At 39.8% G+C, this 16,946-nt stretch overlaps 1 protein-coding gene across 3 annotated transcripts in view; it reads left to right on the top strand.

The window, feature by feature from the left end:
- Positions 1 to 16,946, top strand: part of SPEN (spen family transcriptional repressor) — a 113,791-nt gene that overhangs the window by 77,277 nt on the left and 19,568 nt on the right. For all 3 annotated transcript variants that reach the window (XM_069078896.1, XM_069078895.1, XM_069078897.1), the window contains exons 4-6: positions 10,661 to 10,821; positions 11,594 to 11,794; positions 14,642 to 14,793. In XM_069078896.1, the coding sequence (XP_068934997.1) occupies positions 10,661 to 10,821; positions 11,594 to 11,794; positions 14,642 to 14,793 (514 nt within the window). The remainder of the gene's footprint in view (positions 1 to 10,660; positions 10,822 to 11,593; positions 11,795 to 14,641; positions 14,794 to 16,946) is intronic.

Genomic DNA, 16,946 nt, shown 5'->3' with positions numbered 1-16,946 from the left:
TTCAAAAATATTTATTTAAGCCTTTTGTTTTTTCAAAGCAGTTACTTTTTTTTTTTGGCCTTTTGGAGGACAATTGGGGTTAAGTAACTTGCCCAAGGTGATATGGATAGTTTTTTTTGGTGTGGGTGTTAAGTGTCTGAGGCTGGAACCAAACTCGGGTCCTCCTGACTCTGGGGCCGGCGCTTTACTCACTGCACCACCTAGCCCCACCCCAAAGGAGTTACTTCTTTATACCATATGCCGTACCCCTCTCCCGCTCCCCCAATTCATTCTGTTTTTCTGGAAGCAAGATTGGTCTTTGCATTTTAATGAATTCATTGGAGTCTTCATTTATGTTAGTGTTATCATGGTATCATGGTATGTAGTTTCTAGCTTCTTTCTTTCCTCTCAGTTCATCTAAATCTTCCAAATTCTAAATTCCTCATCTTTGTCATTATGGTACAAGGGTATTCTTGTATTACTGCATCACAGTTTGTTCAGCCATTCCCCAGTTAATGACTATCCAAATGTCTCCTTTTTTCCCCATCACAAATAGTGTTCTTGTGAATACCTTGGTGTAGCTGATAACCTTTTGGACCATACACCCAAAATAAATATTTTTCTGCACTTCTAGACTAGCCAGAACATTCTTATGCATGTTAGAAAATTGTTCATGTAATGTTTACGTACTTAAGACTTGTTTGTTCTAGGGCTGTACTGTATTGGAAGTGGAGCACTTGGTCCCAGCGATTATCTTTTACTTGAGCACATTTTTGGGCACTCTTTGTAGTGGGGGAGTTCTGTTGAGTTTTGGGTTGGACCAGGTAAGACCAGGTTCTTTCTAATTCTTAGATTCTCTAGAAGAGAATTGATAGTACTCTGTATTAACATTCAGTTGTCCAGTTACTATAAAAAAAATTATGGGGTGGCTAGGTGGTGCAGTGAATAGAACACCCTGGAGTCAGGAGGACCTGAGTTCAAATCCAGCTTGACACTTAACACAAAAATTAGCTGTGTGACCTTGGGAAAGTCACTTAACCTTTCAGAAGTTGGCAACAGGGCGTGGCTAAGGTGGCACAATTAATAGAGCACCAGCCCTGGAGTCAGGAGGATCTGAGTTCAAATTCGGCCTCAGACACAACACACAAAAAACTAGCTGTGTGACCTTGGGCAAGTCACTTAATGCCAATTACCCTACTTTCCCCCTCCAAAAAGCAAAGAAAAAAAAAGTTGGCAACATATTCCATAGTGATGTTAAATTGGACAAGGAAATTAAATAGAATCGTAGAATGATACAGAGTGATGCAGCTGCTAAGGAGCCAATGTAAATAGCATTAAGCAGTGACTAACCCAGTAATACCTGGCTCTGGTTTGGAAAGGGCATTGATAAAGTTTGAGAGCCTCCAGAAGAGGACAGCTAAGATCTTGGAGGGACCTTGAGGTCCTGCCATGTGAGGGGTGGCTGCTAGACGCAGTTTGGGGAAAAAGAGAATATTTGGGTTTTTGGGGTGGCGGTTGATAGCTATCTTCAAAAGGGGTTATCGCCTAAAGAGAAATTATATTTGTTTCACTAAGTCTTAGCCTACAACTAGTAACTGGGTGGAAATTGAAGAGAGGTGAATTGAGACTTCACCTAAAGGTAGTTGGTGAATGTATTCCCCCTCATTGGGAGTCTTCAAATAAAAAAATTTATTTAGTTTCACAAATTTTAGCTCCTATCCTAAATACTAGGCTAGGTGCTAGGGATACAAAAACTGTGTGTGTGGGGGGGGGGGAGGGAGCCGAAAAGCCCTTGCCCTCAGCAAGTTAACATTCAGCATGTACATGTGTACATTAGAATTTGTACAAAGTAAATAGAGCCTCTTTCCACGTTTGTTAGGTCTAAGCATCTGGGAAATGAGAAACCTCACTTAGTGAGCTTCAAAGGAAACTAGAAATTAATTCTGGGGGGATGGGTGGCAAAGGATATGAGTGTTGTATGCCGAGTGCACAGGACATGAAGGCTAGTGACTGGACAGCAGCCTTCTTGGATGTAAGTTTTGGAATTCTTAGGTATGCTGTTAGATAGGAGAGAATTCTTGTTCAGGTGGCCAACAGTTCTGTGATTCTAGTGTTAGAACCATCAAAGAAGAGGGCTTTGCTTGAGGATTCACACTCAAATTAGTGACACAGAAGTAATGACCAGGAAAAGGAAGACCTTGGTGGTGTAGTTTTCTTTCAGTTTTTGCCAGGGTGATGAGTTTAGGTCATTGTTTATTTGGTATGTATAATTTGTTTCCTTCAAGTTTTTACCTTTGAAGAATTCAAATTAGCTGTTAACAAGAGGAAACTTTTCTTATTACGTAAAACAAGTGCGGTAGAAGGAATGAGGAAACCCCACAGTTTCATAAGGTGTCTGTTGAGGGTAACTTTGACATTCTGTTCCTTGAGTGGGGAGTGCTTTGGTGCTCCAAGGCTTTTGTGGTGGTGGTACCCTACATCCACACAGTAGGCTAAGGTCACTTATGCCTCTGAGGTCTGCGTGGCTTCACCTTAACTTAGCAGCATACATTCAGGCTTATTTTATATTTTCAACTGAGGTTTCAGTGAATTGTTGAGTTGCAGGATTGTCAAGAATGGTTTAAATTTGCATTCCATCCAGTTTTGTAGCACGCACATGTGCAAACAAACCATATATATGTTGTAAGATCCAGATTTTGAACATAGTTCAAGTATGTGGAAAGATGGCTTCTCTTGACCTTCCTTTGAATCTTGTTCATTGGAGAAGCAGAACCTTTACAAATATTCCCACAGAAGTGATTGGGAAATGATAGAGCCCTTGATCATTCTTATATTGCTCCTTCTCACATTTTAATTAATGAAGGCATTTTAATGTGGAATTGAGTCAAACTTATATGCATCAGGATAATGTGAAAGTTGCTGAGGGACAATGTTTCTTTTTATTTCTGCCATTGTTAATTATATTCAGTTTTGAGATTGAACGTGTTGAGTTTTTATGCCAAGGCTTATAGTCTACAATAGGCAAGATTTCTTTTCTTTTCTTTTTTTTGTGGGGAGAAGTCAAGGCAATTGGGGTTAAATGACTTCCCCAAGGTCACACAGCTAGTGTCAAGTGTCTGGGATTGGATTTGAACCCAGGTCCTTCTGATTCCAGGGCCAGTGCTCTATTCACTGTGCCACCTATGTGCCCCAATAGCCGAGATTTCTGAACAGCAGTTCCATTGACATATGTCATAGCTGTGGAACATAACTCATGTCTGGTTTTCCCCTTCCAACAGGCATTGTTGAAGAATGCCAAGTATATTGATTTGAGTTCTTAACTGTTGGAATTATATTTTTGTCTTCATCTGTACCATATTTCAATGAAAGTACTTTGTACTAAGATTTAGAGCCAGAAGAATGGTGTCCAGTTCCCAGCTCTACTATTTCCTCTATGTAGAGAAAATAATTTCCCTTCAGTGAACCTTAGTTTTCCCCTCTGTGAAATAAGGGGACTGAATTGATCTTTTTGTGTTAGGGACCCCCATGGCAGGATGCCGAAGCTTATGGACCCCTCCCCAGAATATTTTTAAATGCATAAAATACATAGGATTACAAAGGAAACTGATCATATTGAAAATCATGTTAAATGATTAAATGAAACTCATATTTAAAAAACATGGATCTCAGTTTAAGAACCCCTAAACTTAGATGAATTCTGCTGTGCTTTTACCTTCTAGATCCTAGTATTCTATGACATGCCACTATGACAAAGCATAGTTAGAATAGGGGTACTTTAGTGTTTTTTGAGAAAACAGGTATTAGTGAAAATGACTTTTAATTTCTTAGGTGTGGAATTTCAGCTTCACCTAGGAATCCCCAGGGAATAATTTACTTCCAGTTTTTGTTTATTAGTAATAAATAGAGGTGTGCCAAAGCCTTTTGGTAAACTGGAAAGGCTACACCCTCTTTCAGTAACAGCCTGGGCAGAATCCAGAGAAGCAAGATTCATAGCACAATGTCCATTAGAAGTAATCTTTATTGTAGATAGTTGATTCTTTAGTCATTCTGTTAAAAAAAAAAATCTATTACTCAATTTAAAAAACAAAAACAAAATAACCGATACTAGTAACATAATAAACATTTAGGTATAAGCCGTTTTAGAAGTGGATTTTTCCTAATCACTATTTTGTCTCCTTAGAAACAACTTGAGCCTAGGACTTTGGATGACTTTCAGGGAGCTTGGTCTGTAAAGAAGTTTATAAATAGGTAGCTGTTAGTACACTCTGTTGGTAATTTATTTAATTTAAAATCTAAGCCTGTAATGCTTTCACTTTTCTGTTGCAAGAATAAGTACATCAAAAACAGCAGTTAAAGCTGACTTAGTGCATGTTGAAATTAATTCTGAGAAAACAGCAGTTGTACTTCCTTACAAAGCCAAAGGCTCGTGGTGAGCCCTTGGATTCAGCTCAGCCTGTTATTGACAAATGGCAGCAGGCATCCTGTTACATTGACTGATTTGGAATCTTTTTTTTTATCACCTTTTCCTAAGGAATAAAAAGAACCATTTGCTTTGTATTTTTTTTTTTTGAGAAGTGTTTATCTTTGAGACATAAATATAATTCTTAACATGCATGAAACCAGATTTTATCCATATTGGCCCTTGGAAGATGGTTATTATGGGATGGTCCTTTTTCCTTAAATGGTACTTGGGTGGCCAACAAAATTTGACTGTGATAAACCACTGTAAAAGGAAGGAAGGAGAACTTCAAAACTTTCTACTAGGAAATCCATTTCAACACAAGTAGAATTATTTTGTTGTTGCAAATCCTTAATTGAAAGGGAATAGCAGAGGCGGGTTCTATCCCACTAGAAGAAAGATACATACGTACATACATGCACACACACACATACACACACGTAAAACAGTAGGGCTTAAATGAATGAAAGGTTTCAACCTTACTATTGGTTATAGTTGGTAAAGAACATACAGCATAAAAAAAGTAATTTCATAATATCAAGCAGCTTCCTAAAGCCTGACTTTGCCTTCGATGATCTTATTCTCTGAAGTTCCTAGATCTCTTTCTGATTCTGCAAAATGCCTTGATCTGTGATTAAAAAGGCAGAATTCAGCCTTGAATAACCCTTATTTGCATGACCAAATAACAAGAGAGCAAATGAAATCTTCAAAATGAAGAAAGTCAAGGTAGCAAAAAGGGTCTCTCTGGAGCATTTTAAAGGAAAACCCTTGATAAAGACTTCTTGGTTGCCCCACCCCAGGAAAAACTCTGTAGTCACCATCCCTCTTCGGGGCACCAACCCCCCTCCCCCCATTGTTTTATTCCTAAGGTTTTGCCTTTAACTCTGATTATTTTAGAAAGGCTTCCTTTCCCAAGCACTAGGATGCTGTCCCTAAGAGCCCCAGGGTGTCTGTTTTTGCTTTAAGTTCTAGCCTGATTGCTCCTTACAAAAGACAACATTGTTTTTTTTTGTTGTTGTTGTTCTTTTGGGTCTTAAGCTATTGAGTGGAACTGCAGAGGGATCTTGGCAAATCAGATTTCGCAGCTTTTGTGAGCAAACTTGTAAGGAAATTCTCATTTTCCTTTTTGATGTGTGAATTTTATAGACTTTTCTGTATTCTTAAGTATCAGATAGTTTTGTAGAGGTTCCTACTGATAAAAATCAAGTGGAACTAGGATTGGGGGCAAAGTGGGTGCTGTGTAGACCTCTTTGAAGAACTTAGCTGAACTGCAAATGAGTCAAGCAGGCCAATGATGCTTTGTAGAGAAATACATATGAACACATGCATGTACATGGACATCTGTACATAGGTCATATACATACACGTAGAGGAGGTGTTACATAATGGGCATAGGTTGGGGTTTGGAGATAGGAAGGCTTTTCTATTCATAATTCATATTCTATTTCTGATTCACTGGGAGTATGACCTCAGGCAAAGACACTATGTGTGTCCTTTTAGGCAGCTGCCAAATCCATGGGTCACATTGGTGGGTCTTCTAATCCTAAGAGACATATACATTATTCACGGGTACCTACAGATACATTAATCTGGATGCATTTATTAGCTACCAACTGCATCCCAGCCTCTGGGTTGGGTGCTGAGGATACAAAGACAGAAGTGAAACAGTGGCTCCCCTGGAGCTTACATTCTAACTTCAGGCGTTGCCATGAGCGTAGAATAACCCATTTATCTGTACTGCTTTAAGGCTTGGAAAGTGCTTACCACCTATCAGCTCATCTTGGAAGGAAGTCACTTCACTTCAAGGGAAGACTTTTACAGAGGAGCTCAGTGGAGCTTGCACTGACCTTGAAGGAAGCTAGAGAGTTGGTGACCATTTCAGACAGTGGAATTGGAGAGTTCTATGGACAGAAAGGCAGAGGAATGGAAGAAGGCCAGATGGCCTGGACCATGAAGTATATGAAGGGGGCAATTCATACTAGAGCTGGAAAGGTGGGAATGAAGGGTTTTACATGCCAAACTATAGTTTCTTTTTTGGGGAAATAAGGATCCATTGGAGTTCAGTAAGTAGAGGTTTCACAGTGCTTTTAAGTTTAATTTTTCCCCCAGCTTAGAAAAAGTACAGTTAATTTATAGGATCTCAGAATCTCTTTGTTATCCTCAGAACAAATTCTTAGGCAACTTATTTGCTGGTACTTTTCTGCAACTATTAAATCCTGCCTTTACCAGAAGATCTGTTGCACTAAGTCAGTCCATTCATCCCCCCTTTGGGAGAATGCCAATGGTTGGGACATTTTTCTTTATATTAGTTCAAATCCACTTGATCTAACATCTTCTATCCTGTTGTTCCTAGTTCTGATCTCTGGGACCAGGGACAAATCTTAGTTCCTTTTCCAGATGATAGCCTCAAGAGTTCCCAGGCCTAACATAACCAGTTCATTTAAACAGTCTTTGAGGGTCCCTTACCCTCCTGGTTGCCTTTTCCTGGGCTCTATCTTATCGACTTCTTTCCTAAATTGTGGCCCCCAGACCTGGATACAGTTCTGAGCTATGCCCTCGATCTGGCCTGTGGCAGAATATAACAATGCTCTTCCCTTCTTAGTTGTGGGCACTACATCTTTTTATGATTGGAGCCCAAGATCACACTGAGGCTACAAGATTATATTGTTGGGTGCTGAATTAAACTTGCAGTACATAAAATCCCCCGGCTCTTTTTCTAAATGAATTGTGATATAGAGGTCCAGTTTGCTCTTTGATTTATAGTCTCTTAATTTTGCTTCTTAAGTATTTAAAATGCAGTTCACAATTATTTTAGACTATGCAACTTTTAAAATGTTAAATTAATTTTAAAAAATTGTCATATAAAAACTCATGGTTTTTGTTCCTTGAAACTGACAAATTATCCAATATTTCCTCATAATTTTAAAGACAAGATTGAAAGGAGCAACTTCTGTTACCAGTTATTGGGAGAGATTTTCATCTCAAAAACAGCAAGCTATATTTTTATACATAATAATAAGGGCCTCTAACTAATGAAATATTACTAATGATACAGAAAGAAATTTTGTGCACAAAAAATTCACCCAACTCTTGGGTTTCTCTCAGATTAATAAGCACAAAGTTGTAGGAGTCTAGAATTAGTGTTGTAATTTAAATGCAAGAACTTTTTTAAGGCCATGAGAAATGGGAAGCAGGAGGAAGAGGAACTTTCTAGGACGTTGTAAATGCCTGTGCTTTGCAGTGTAATGAACATTGAAAGTTGGCTTACAGAGAAATGAGTGACTCTTTTTGCACCACTGATGATTTCCTTATCAGTGCATTTTTGACTTTTTAAAAAACATTTTCTTTTTTATTAGTAGAGACATTATCATACACACATTTGAGTATGCAGAGAAAAACGGAAAAATCAATAAGCTTCTCTTAAGTACCCCAAGAGTTGAGTAGCAAGGAAGTCATGATTTGGCTATTACATTGATCAGAGTTTTTAGTTATTTCAGAATGTTTTGCTTTTAGTGTGGTCACTGTTTGAATTGTTCTCCTGGTTCTGCTTACTTCACTCTGTATCAGTTCATACAAGTCTTCCCAGCTTTCTCTCAGACCATCCCCTTAATTATTTCTTAATTACAGTAATATTCTATTACATTAATTTATTGCAACTTATTCAGTCATTCCCCAATTGATGGGCACATGGTTTCCAATTCTTTTTTTTTTTTTTTTTAAAGCAATTGGGGTTAAGTAACTTGCTCAAGGTTACAGGGCCAGGTGTTTCTGGGTGGGTGCTAAGTGTCTGAGCATGGGATTTGATCTCCAGGTCTTCTCAACACTGGAGCCGGTGCTCTTACTTGCTGTGCTACCTGGCCGCCCCTCTAATTCTTAATACAATAAAATGTGCTTCCAAAAATATTTTTGTACACGTGTGTCCTTTACCTCTCTCTGACTTCTTATTGGTAGGGGAGGTCGACAGATATACATAATTTGATCACTTTTTGTTTCTCGTTCCATGTTATAATGCATGGATCTCTTCTGTGTGTGTCATCTTCACGGTGTCTTCTTTAAGTTGTGCTGAACCAAATTCTGTTCTTGAATCCACATTCTGCTTTGCTAGCAAAAGGAGTCTTCAAAGGAATTGTTTTTACTCTGTTGTACATTATTGCAAGTCTTATAGATTGTACAGTTATAGCATTTTAGAGCTGGGAGGGAACAGTCTGAGATCTTCTGGTACAAATCTTTTATCTTTCATAAACAACCACCACTGAGGCCCCCAGAGGGGGAAAATAACTTCCCTGTAAAATGGGGATCAGCTTGTTCTGCCTCCCTTAAAAGTTGGTGGAGTCAACTGCTTTTAAATGGTATAAAAATGTAAGCTGGCATTATTGTCTTAACAATCCACGCTTGCATTGAGTTTTTGTCTTTTGTGTTCCACTGTTCATTATTTTACTGTCAGATAATACAGTAGTATTCTTTTACTTTCCAATTTACTTAAATGTTTGCTTATGTATTCCCCATAGATAACTATGGAGTTATGTTTTGTGGCAAGTACCATAAGAAGAGGGAAGTCCTCATGCTTTCTCGGTGGGCTAATTCACACTGTCTCCTACACTGTAGAGCTTCTTATTTTTAGTCATGTTACAGAAACTCTTTTCTTGGGCAACTCATGCACTCTCTGGTCTTTCTGTGGCTACTGTTTGCTGAAAATGCACAGTGGGAATTGGTTTTATTAATTTCTAATTTCAGCCATTGTATTTCTCTTGTGTGAATAACTAATGGCTTTTATCAGGGATTCTCCAAGACCACAGCAGTACTAGCCAGCTGTTGTTAGTAGAAGGGGAAACTGAGTGCAACTAGGTACTTAGACTCTTGGGGGTTGGGCTGTTGGGTGAGTTGAGGACCTGTTGCTGCCCCAGTGGTTTTTTAGACTTGAATCTAGGGTTCTTTTTCTACAACAGGTTGACTTTTATTGCAGTGGAGGCTAACCAAACCCAAAGGGGATCTAACTCTGAAATTGCCACCATTTTTTTCATTGTGACTAGCTGAGGATCCCAGCTGTGTAAGACACTTCATCTTTCTGATCCTGTTTCCCCATTTGTAACATGGGAAAAACATTTCTAGAACCTCCTCTCAGGGTCCTTGTGAGGGTGACAGAATCCTAGGGTTCAACTTAGCCAGCCTTCTCACTTTAAAGATGAGGGAGGATACTGAGGGTTTACATGACTTGCCTAAGGTCAAACAAGGAGGGGCCCAGAATGGAGCCTGAGCCTTCTCTCTCTTGGGTCTGCCATTACTTCTGGTAACATTCTCTATAAATGTGCTAATATTGACAGCTTTAAGGAATTGAGTATCTATGCTGTGTGATGTTCCCTCCTCTTCCAGGTGATGGTGATGTGCCTTGGGGACTCAGATTTGTTTCTCTGGGTTACAGATTGTCATACAAATTTAATTTTTAGTTGAAAATAATTGGCAAAAACTGTAATGCATTTTATATGTGATAATTGTGATTATTATTGTTACTAATAGCATGTCCCTACTTCACAGTTTAAAGGAGACTCAATGAGGATAATTTTCCCATTCTTTGATTTGGGTATTGTGTTTCCACAGGTGAAAAGGAGTCTAACCCTTATTCAGATTCCCTAAATTCCCTGGTCATTTTCTGAGATGTAAATAAACTTTCAGAAAAAAAATTGGAGGCAGCTGCCACACTTCTCTGGTACATTTCTCTTGTGGTTTGCGACATGAAGTGAATTATGACATCTGGAACTGTTGTCCCCCAAAACCCTAAAATTGATCTTTGATATCTATTTGGTTTTAGAGGGCTGACCACCACGTGGCCACACTTGTTGGCCATAGGAACTCATGAAGAAAACCTACTAAACACGGAGGGCGGGCTGGTGAGCTTCCTCTCGGTACCCCCGTGATGAAGTCACAGGTCTTTTGAAATAGTGACCTATTGAGGTTTAATAAGCTCAGCACTCCTAAGAACTTGGTTCTCAATGGCAAACGTGTTTATTTTCTTCCCTGAGCCTGTTTCCTTTGTCTACCCCCAAGATATTTTGGGATATTCTCTTGCCTCTATTTTTAGAGTTAAAAAAAAAAAAGAGGGGTGGAGGTGGCTGGGGCAGGGGCATGACTTAAGAGGGTGATGATGCTATTGAGTTGATAGAGAGAGATGCTTGAACTGTATTGTGATGGGCATGTGACTGAATTTCTGTTTCCATCCTCTCACAGCAGTGATTCCAGCAGTAGTTCAAGTGATGAGTCTCCCGCGAGGTCAGTTCAGTCCACAGCGGTGCCAGCACCCACTTCTCAGCTGCCTCCATCTCTGGAGAAGGAAGAGCCTCGCAAAAGTTTTGGGATCAAGGTTCAGAATCTCCCTGTGCGCTCAACAGGTAACTCTCACATACCCCCCCCCCCCATCTGGGGGGGAGCAGGAGAAAATGAACACTATTTTAATTTGATACTTTGCAGTGAAGGCAACATTTTAATGTGTCGAGGAAAATGCAAGTTCATCTTAACCTGGCACTGCTTCAAACCTCTTGGTTTCTAAGTTGCTGCAGTTATGATTGTAGAATGATCCATCTAGAAATGAAGCGATCTGAAGCAGTTTCCCTTGCCCACAGTATTTTGAGTTGGTGTCAGAAGCGTACCTTGGTTTGCATCCCAGCTCAGATGCTTAGTTACTGTAAGTAAGGAACCCTGAGCTCGCCGTTTTTTAGCCCCAGCTAAATGGGGAGAATACGTGTATTACCTACTTTTTCAGTTTTGTTGTAAGGAAAATGCTTTGTAAACTTTAGATCGCCACAGAAATGGGAACCGTTCTATTTCACCAACTGAGAAACTGAGACTCACTCTAGGGCACTTGGTACATGACAGTGGGAACTGTGATAAGCTATGGCTTTAGGAAAACTCTGGCCCCCTCACCGGCCGTGCATCCTTACAGGCTTAGGACTGAGAAGCGAGTCAGCGCACTAGCTGAGGGCACGCTAGCTCCAAGGAGCCAACAGAGCCAGCGCAGCGCACAAGCCATCTCTAACGTTGAATCCCCGCACTCACACAGAAAGAGGGAGAGAGGGGAGGCCAGCGCTGACTCCTTGCTTTTTGAGTTACTCAGTTACAATAGAAAGAGAAATGACTCTGGTTTCTGTTGGGGCGGGGATTTAGACACAAGCCTTAAAGATGGCCTTTTCCATGAGTTTAAGAAGTATGGGAAAGTGACTTCGGTGCAGATCCATGGGGCCTCGGAAGAACGGTATGGCCTGGTATTCTTTCGTCAGCAAGAGGACCAGGAAAAAGCACAGAATGCGTCAAAAGGAAAACTCTTCTTTGGCGTGCAGATTGAAGTGACAGCGTGGGTAGGGCCAGGTAAGAAAAGTAGACACTATTGACCTCAGTGTGAATGACATGCGAGCTTACGCAGGGAAGGGGTGTTACTCCTAACTGCGCACAGCGCTCCCCTTTCCTTACCGACATGATCCAAGGGTGTTGTGCAAGAGCTGGCAGTGGTGGACGGATGCACTTGTATTCAGTTAGGAGCTTATTGTGGGGAAAAGCCTCTGGATTCTGCCTCTGGAACCCAGGGAAGAAGGCTGTGATGGTTAGAGGATCCAAAGTCCCAGGCTAGTGGCTTGCTAAGAGAAGAAAGCCGTTTGTTCAGAGTTCTAGAGTTGATCCAGACGGTCAAGGTGTGATGATCTCCTGGGAGCAGGCAGCATGCAAAAAGGATCATCGACCTGAAGGGAGAGTATGGTTGGACAGGTTCTTTCCATTATGCAAAAATCTAGCAGAAGTTAGATCACCTTTCATGACCTGGATGGACTCGCAATGAGAGAGCATATTTGGGGTGGAAACTCTTGATTTTGAGGGATTCATTGGCTGATTACAGAAGCATTTGACTTGTGAAGACAGGAAGAGATCCTAGGGCATCACTTGAGCTTGAGCTTAGTTCTTTTAGTATAAATCCCAATATGATGAAGCAGGAGTCTAGAACTGATGACCCCTTCAGACCAAGACTCTTTGTTAATAGTGGTACCTCCTCAGAAGTCTACTCTTAGATGTTATACACACATACACAGCATAGCATTATGCAGATGATCTGATTTTTCTTTTTCCCTTTGTACTGCAAGTTGTAAGACTGCATTTGAGCCTTAGATGACTATAGCCCTTCTTCCTGGGTTCTTTCTGGTTCAGAGACTAGGGTATTTCTCCTCCCCCCTTTCCCAGGGCTTTCTTCTTCAGTTCCTGGCTTTAGTCATACCTCCTCTCCCAGGGGATCTTATATTGTTTCTGTTTTTCTGGAGGAAAATGATTTTCCCCTGCCCTGAGAAGATTTCTTAGATAAACAAAAAATGGATTTGACAACTGAAAGCAACATTTAAGAACCACTGCATAGTGCTACTTATTATTTATGGTTCATTAAATATTGGGCTTGTTTTTTTCTGTTAAGAGGACAATGCAGCCCTCTTAATATTTTCCTTTGTAAAAGTCATACTTGACCTTGATCATTTTAATTTGGAGGTACTTTGCCCCAGGACAGAGAGCACCTTAACTTTGAGGGTTATATTTGGGTAGGATGGTATGACTTGGGAGTAGCTGTTGCATTGGACTAGATAGTAGGTTTTCTCCTTTGTTCCCAAACGATAATACTAATTTTTGCACCATTTGATGGTGCTTCCAGGGCTTTGGAATAAGGAAGTCTTTGTTTTTTATTTAAGTTACACTCAGAGTGACTTTGTTGTTCACTCAGCATTATACTATAGCAATCTTTCCTTTGCTGCATAGTTGAACAGTCCTAGTATCTTGAGAAGCTGTGGTCATGAGTCTTGGCCCTGGTATATGACCTGTTAGGTTCTCCTGAGTCTTCAGTGGACTGGGTTTGGAAGCTGGTTGATTTATGAAGAAGGAAAAAGGAGACATTCTAAATCTGCTAACTAGCTTCCTGTTTCTCTAGTAGAAAACCCTATGCTCCTCTGGTCTTGCAGTACAGGCCCAAGGTTATTGAAGTGGAGTTCACTTAGAGTATAACTTCTGAGTATTTCAATGTTATTTTTGTCCTTTGAAAATTGCTGAGTACCACCAAGTAGGAATTTTTATTTTTGTGCCTAATCAGTTTTTAGAATGTAAGAAAGAGAATCTGGTAGACTCAAGGCAATGTGTTTATCTTGGAATTTTGAGAACCATAACCCTGGAATTCATTGAAAGTCAGACGACACCAGGGTTTTCCTTTAAAACCAGTTAATATAAATTGACTTGAAGAATGACGCTAATAATTTTTTAATGCTGTTTCTTTATATGACTAGCCAAAGGTTAGATATAAAAGTAATGCAGCTGTGGATTCACCATTGTGTTGTATCTAAGCAGTGTTTCCTGGTTATAGATAGATATAAGAAGAACCCTCTCAACCAGGCCATTAGTGGCTGAATTGGAAATTGGACCAGGGAGACTATGCCCTCTCGTCCCCATCACATTGCACTCAACAAAGACCTTCTGTAAAACACCAGTGTCCTCAAGCAAAGATTTTTCAACCATGTGACATCAAAGGATAATTTCCATATTTGACAAATTTCTGCATTCATGGTATTGGATCATTAGGTTAATCGGTATGGCAGCAACCATCAAGGGTGTTAGTTGAGAAGATCTTTTGTTGAATTAAGAATGAAACTAAATTAGTTTTTAGCTGATTTCAATTCTGGGTGTTTTTTAGGTTTTTCTTTTTGTTTTCCCTCTTGAACCCTTTGCTAAAGGGTCTGCACAGCAGCTGGGAGCCTGAGATTGAAAGAAAATGATCACTATTTGGGGTTTAAAAGTGACCAGGGTGTTGATTGATTTGTCATTTAACCAAGCTCACAACAAGAGATTCATTTCTGTTTTGGAAGGTTAGAAGTTCAGCAGGTGCCTCTTAAGGCTTCACCCATATGTATCTTTTGACAATGAATTACCCTATGAGTTACAAAAGAGGTAAGGGGAAGCCAAGACACTGTATCTGAACTTGGGTGTGTGTGTATATATATATCTACTCAGTTCATATGCTGCATATATGTACATGTGTAGATACCCTATTTGCCTGCCGGATAAGCTTGTCATTTATTAGATTACTAGTTTCCTAGGTATAGATTCATCCTAGAAACTAAATGTACTACATGTAGTTGTTACACTTTTATTTAAAAAAAGCCTTTTTCCTCCTTTTCTCCTCTCCCCATGTCTCCCCTCTAGAAACAGAAAGTGAGAATGAATTTCGTCCCCTGGATGAAAGGATAGATGAATTCCACCCCAAAGCAACAAGGACTCTGTTCATTGGCAACCTAGAAAAGACCACCACCTACCATGACCTTCGCAATATCTTCCAGCGATTTGGAGAAATTGTGGTATGTTACTTCCTTGAATGCAAAATGTTTCTTGACCTCTGCTAAAGCACAGCATAACTTTTTGAGGGATCCAGTTAATTTGGTTCAGTTAACTTCTCACTTCTCTGTGTGGATCTTAATGGTTAATTCAACTGAGTGACTCTTTCCAAAAGCTACTCTCAAGACACACATTAGATAATGTTTTCAGTGTGGTTTTTGTGCTTTGGGGTTGAAGGTCAGCAAGATCTGGAGGAGAGTCCTGACTTCTGTTACTTCAGGAAAAGGCAGATTGGCCTGTGGGATGATTTGGATATGAATGATCAGTTCTGGAAGTTCAAATTCCATGTTAATATTTGTCATGGTTACTTGTTCTAGCCTTGGAAGCTGCTCGTTGACTTTTAAGTATCAAAGGCTTTGCAGTTCCCCTGTAAACCTGTCGTTAGTTAAACCACGGGCTTGGTTCTAGGTGTGCTGAGTGATGAGAGTGCAGCATCTTGGCACTACTGAGCTCCACGAAGCTCCTTCTCTCTGTTAAAAACAAAAAGAATCCAGAAGAAGGACTAGTGCTGCTTTTGTCTAGTCTCGTTTCGAGTTGTGGCCGAAGAGGAGTGTGTCCCAGGTGCTCTAGTGTGTGCAGATTTTTTTCTGGATCAATGCTCTTACTTATGCTTTGGAGAATAGTCACCCAAAGGTACCTTATTTTAAGCAAAAGCTTCTTTTCTGTTTGTACATGTTTTATATGGAATATTATTTGGAAGTAAATATTTTCCCACTGAATGAATACTTAACATAGCATCTCGTGGGGGCGGTCGTATGTGTTCAGTAAACAAAATCATATTCACTGCATATGACTAGAATGTTGCTGCTCCTTACCTTGTTTTATAGGGATCGGGTGTAAGAAAGGGCATGGAAGAAGAGATAAAGGAAAGGGGAGAGAGGTGTTGGTACTTGGGGAAATGGACCAGTACAATAGCTGCCTTCCAACTCTGTTTAAAAGGTTAAATTTTTTTTCTGTATATTAAAATTTTTGCTTAAGTGGAATATGCTTGTGTCTCAAATATTAATTCATTTCTGCTTGATGAATGTGGCTATCACTTCGCAACTCAGAAGATTCTAGAGTTGGAAAGAATCATAGATTTTGGCATAGGTGTGACTGTCTCATGGGATTATTTGAAAGCAGAGGATGCATTCTGATCCTGAAAATGGAATTATTGTTTATACCATTTTAAAGATTATTAATTCTTAGTAGGATGGGTACACTAGAGTATATTGTTTCAGTTATATCAAGCCTTACCATAGTGTTAGTTGATAAAATTAGACCTAACAAGACCTGATATTTTGATTGTCATCCTGCCTTGGGCAAAAAGGCCAACTTTTATTATCAATAACTGCAGCATTGATTTGTAGCAGGCCTGCATAGTCTTTGGCTGCTGACACACCAAAGGATTTCAGGAGGCCTTTGAACCCTGGACCACCCAAAAATCCTTTGGCATATACCGCAAATGACCCATGGGTGTAGATTGTGTAGTCCTGGTTTATAGGCAAGCTGAACTTGGGTTGCCAAGTTCTTCCCAACCAATCTTTAGTTTTTAGAATATATTAATTATTGTCTTATGTTTAATTCATTATTCTGTGGTTTTACATTCCACATGATGGTGGACATTGGTTTCTGTTTACCATTGTCTTTATCCAGAAATTGACTTGCCTTGAAATAGCGCTGCCTTGTATGATCTCCCCCCCCAGTATTGGATATAACTTATTGCACTCAAGTGATAGTTGTCTGTCTTCATCTTGGAGCAAGTTGTTATCATTTAATACAGTGTAACTTCATTTATCTGGTTCTTCCCCCCCTTCTATATCTCTGGTTAGAATTCCACTGGTTGGAACAGGTTGTTTTCTCTATTACTTTGATAAGGCAAATTCTGATTCTAACCAGTTATAGGCACACTGAAAGGGTGTGTATCATTGTACATAGTAGCTGCTATCTCTCTACCTTTTGGCCCTTTTTTGACACATTTCAAGAAAAGAGTCTGGAGACACCTATGAATACATATTTTTATAAATCTGAATTCTTCTGGCCACAATAAGCAAAACAGCATGCTGGGCTCATTTATGATAGGACACAGTTCTTCCATGGATAGAACAAACTTACACACTTAAGTTTCAATAAAGTC

This window comes from Petaurus breviceps, unplaced genomic scaffold, assembly GCF_028583685.1.
Source record: "Petaurus breviceps papuanus isolate PSGF00001 unplaced genomic scaffold, PetGlider_PUasm1.0 91041, whole genome shotgun sequence".
NCBI lineage: Eukaryota > Metazoa > Chordata > Mammalia > Diprotodontia > Petauridae > Petaurus > Petaurus breviceps.
Note: the sequence above shows the minus strand (reverse complement) of the source record. Positions and strands in the feature narration are given on the sequence as shown.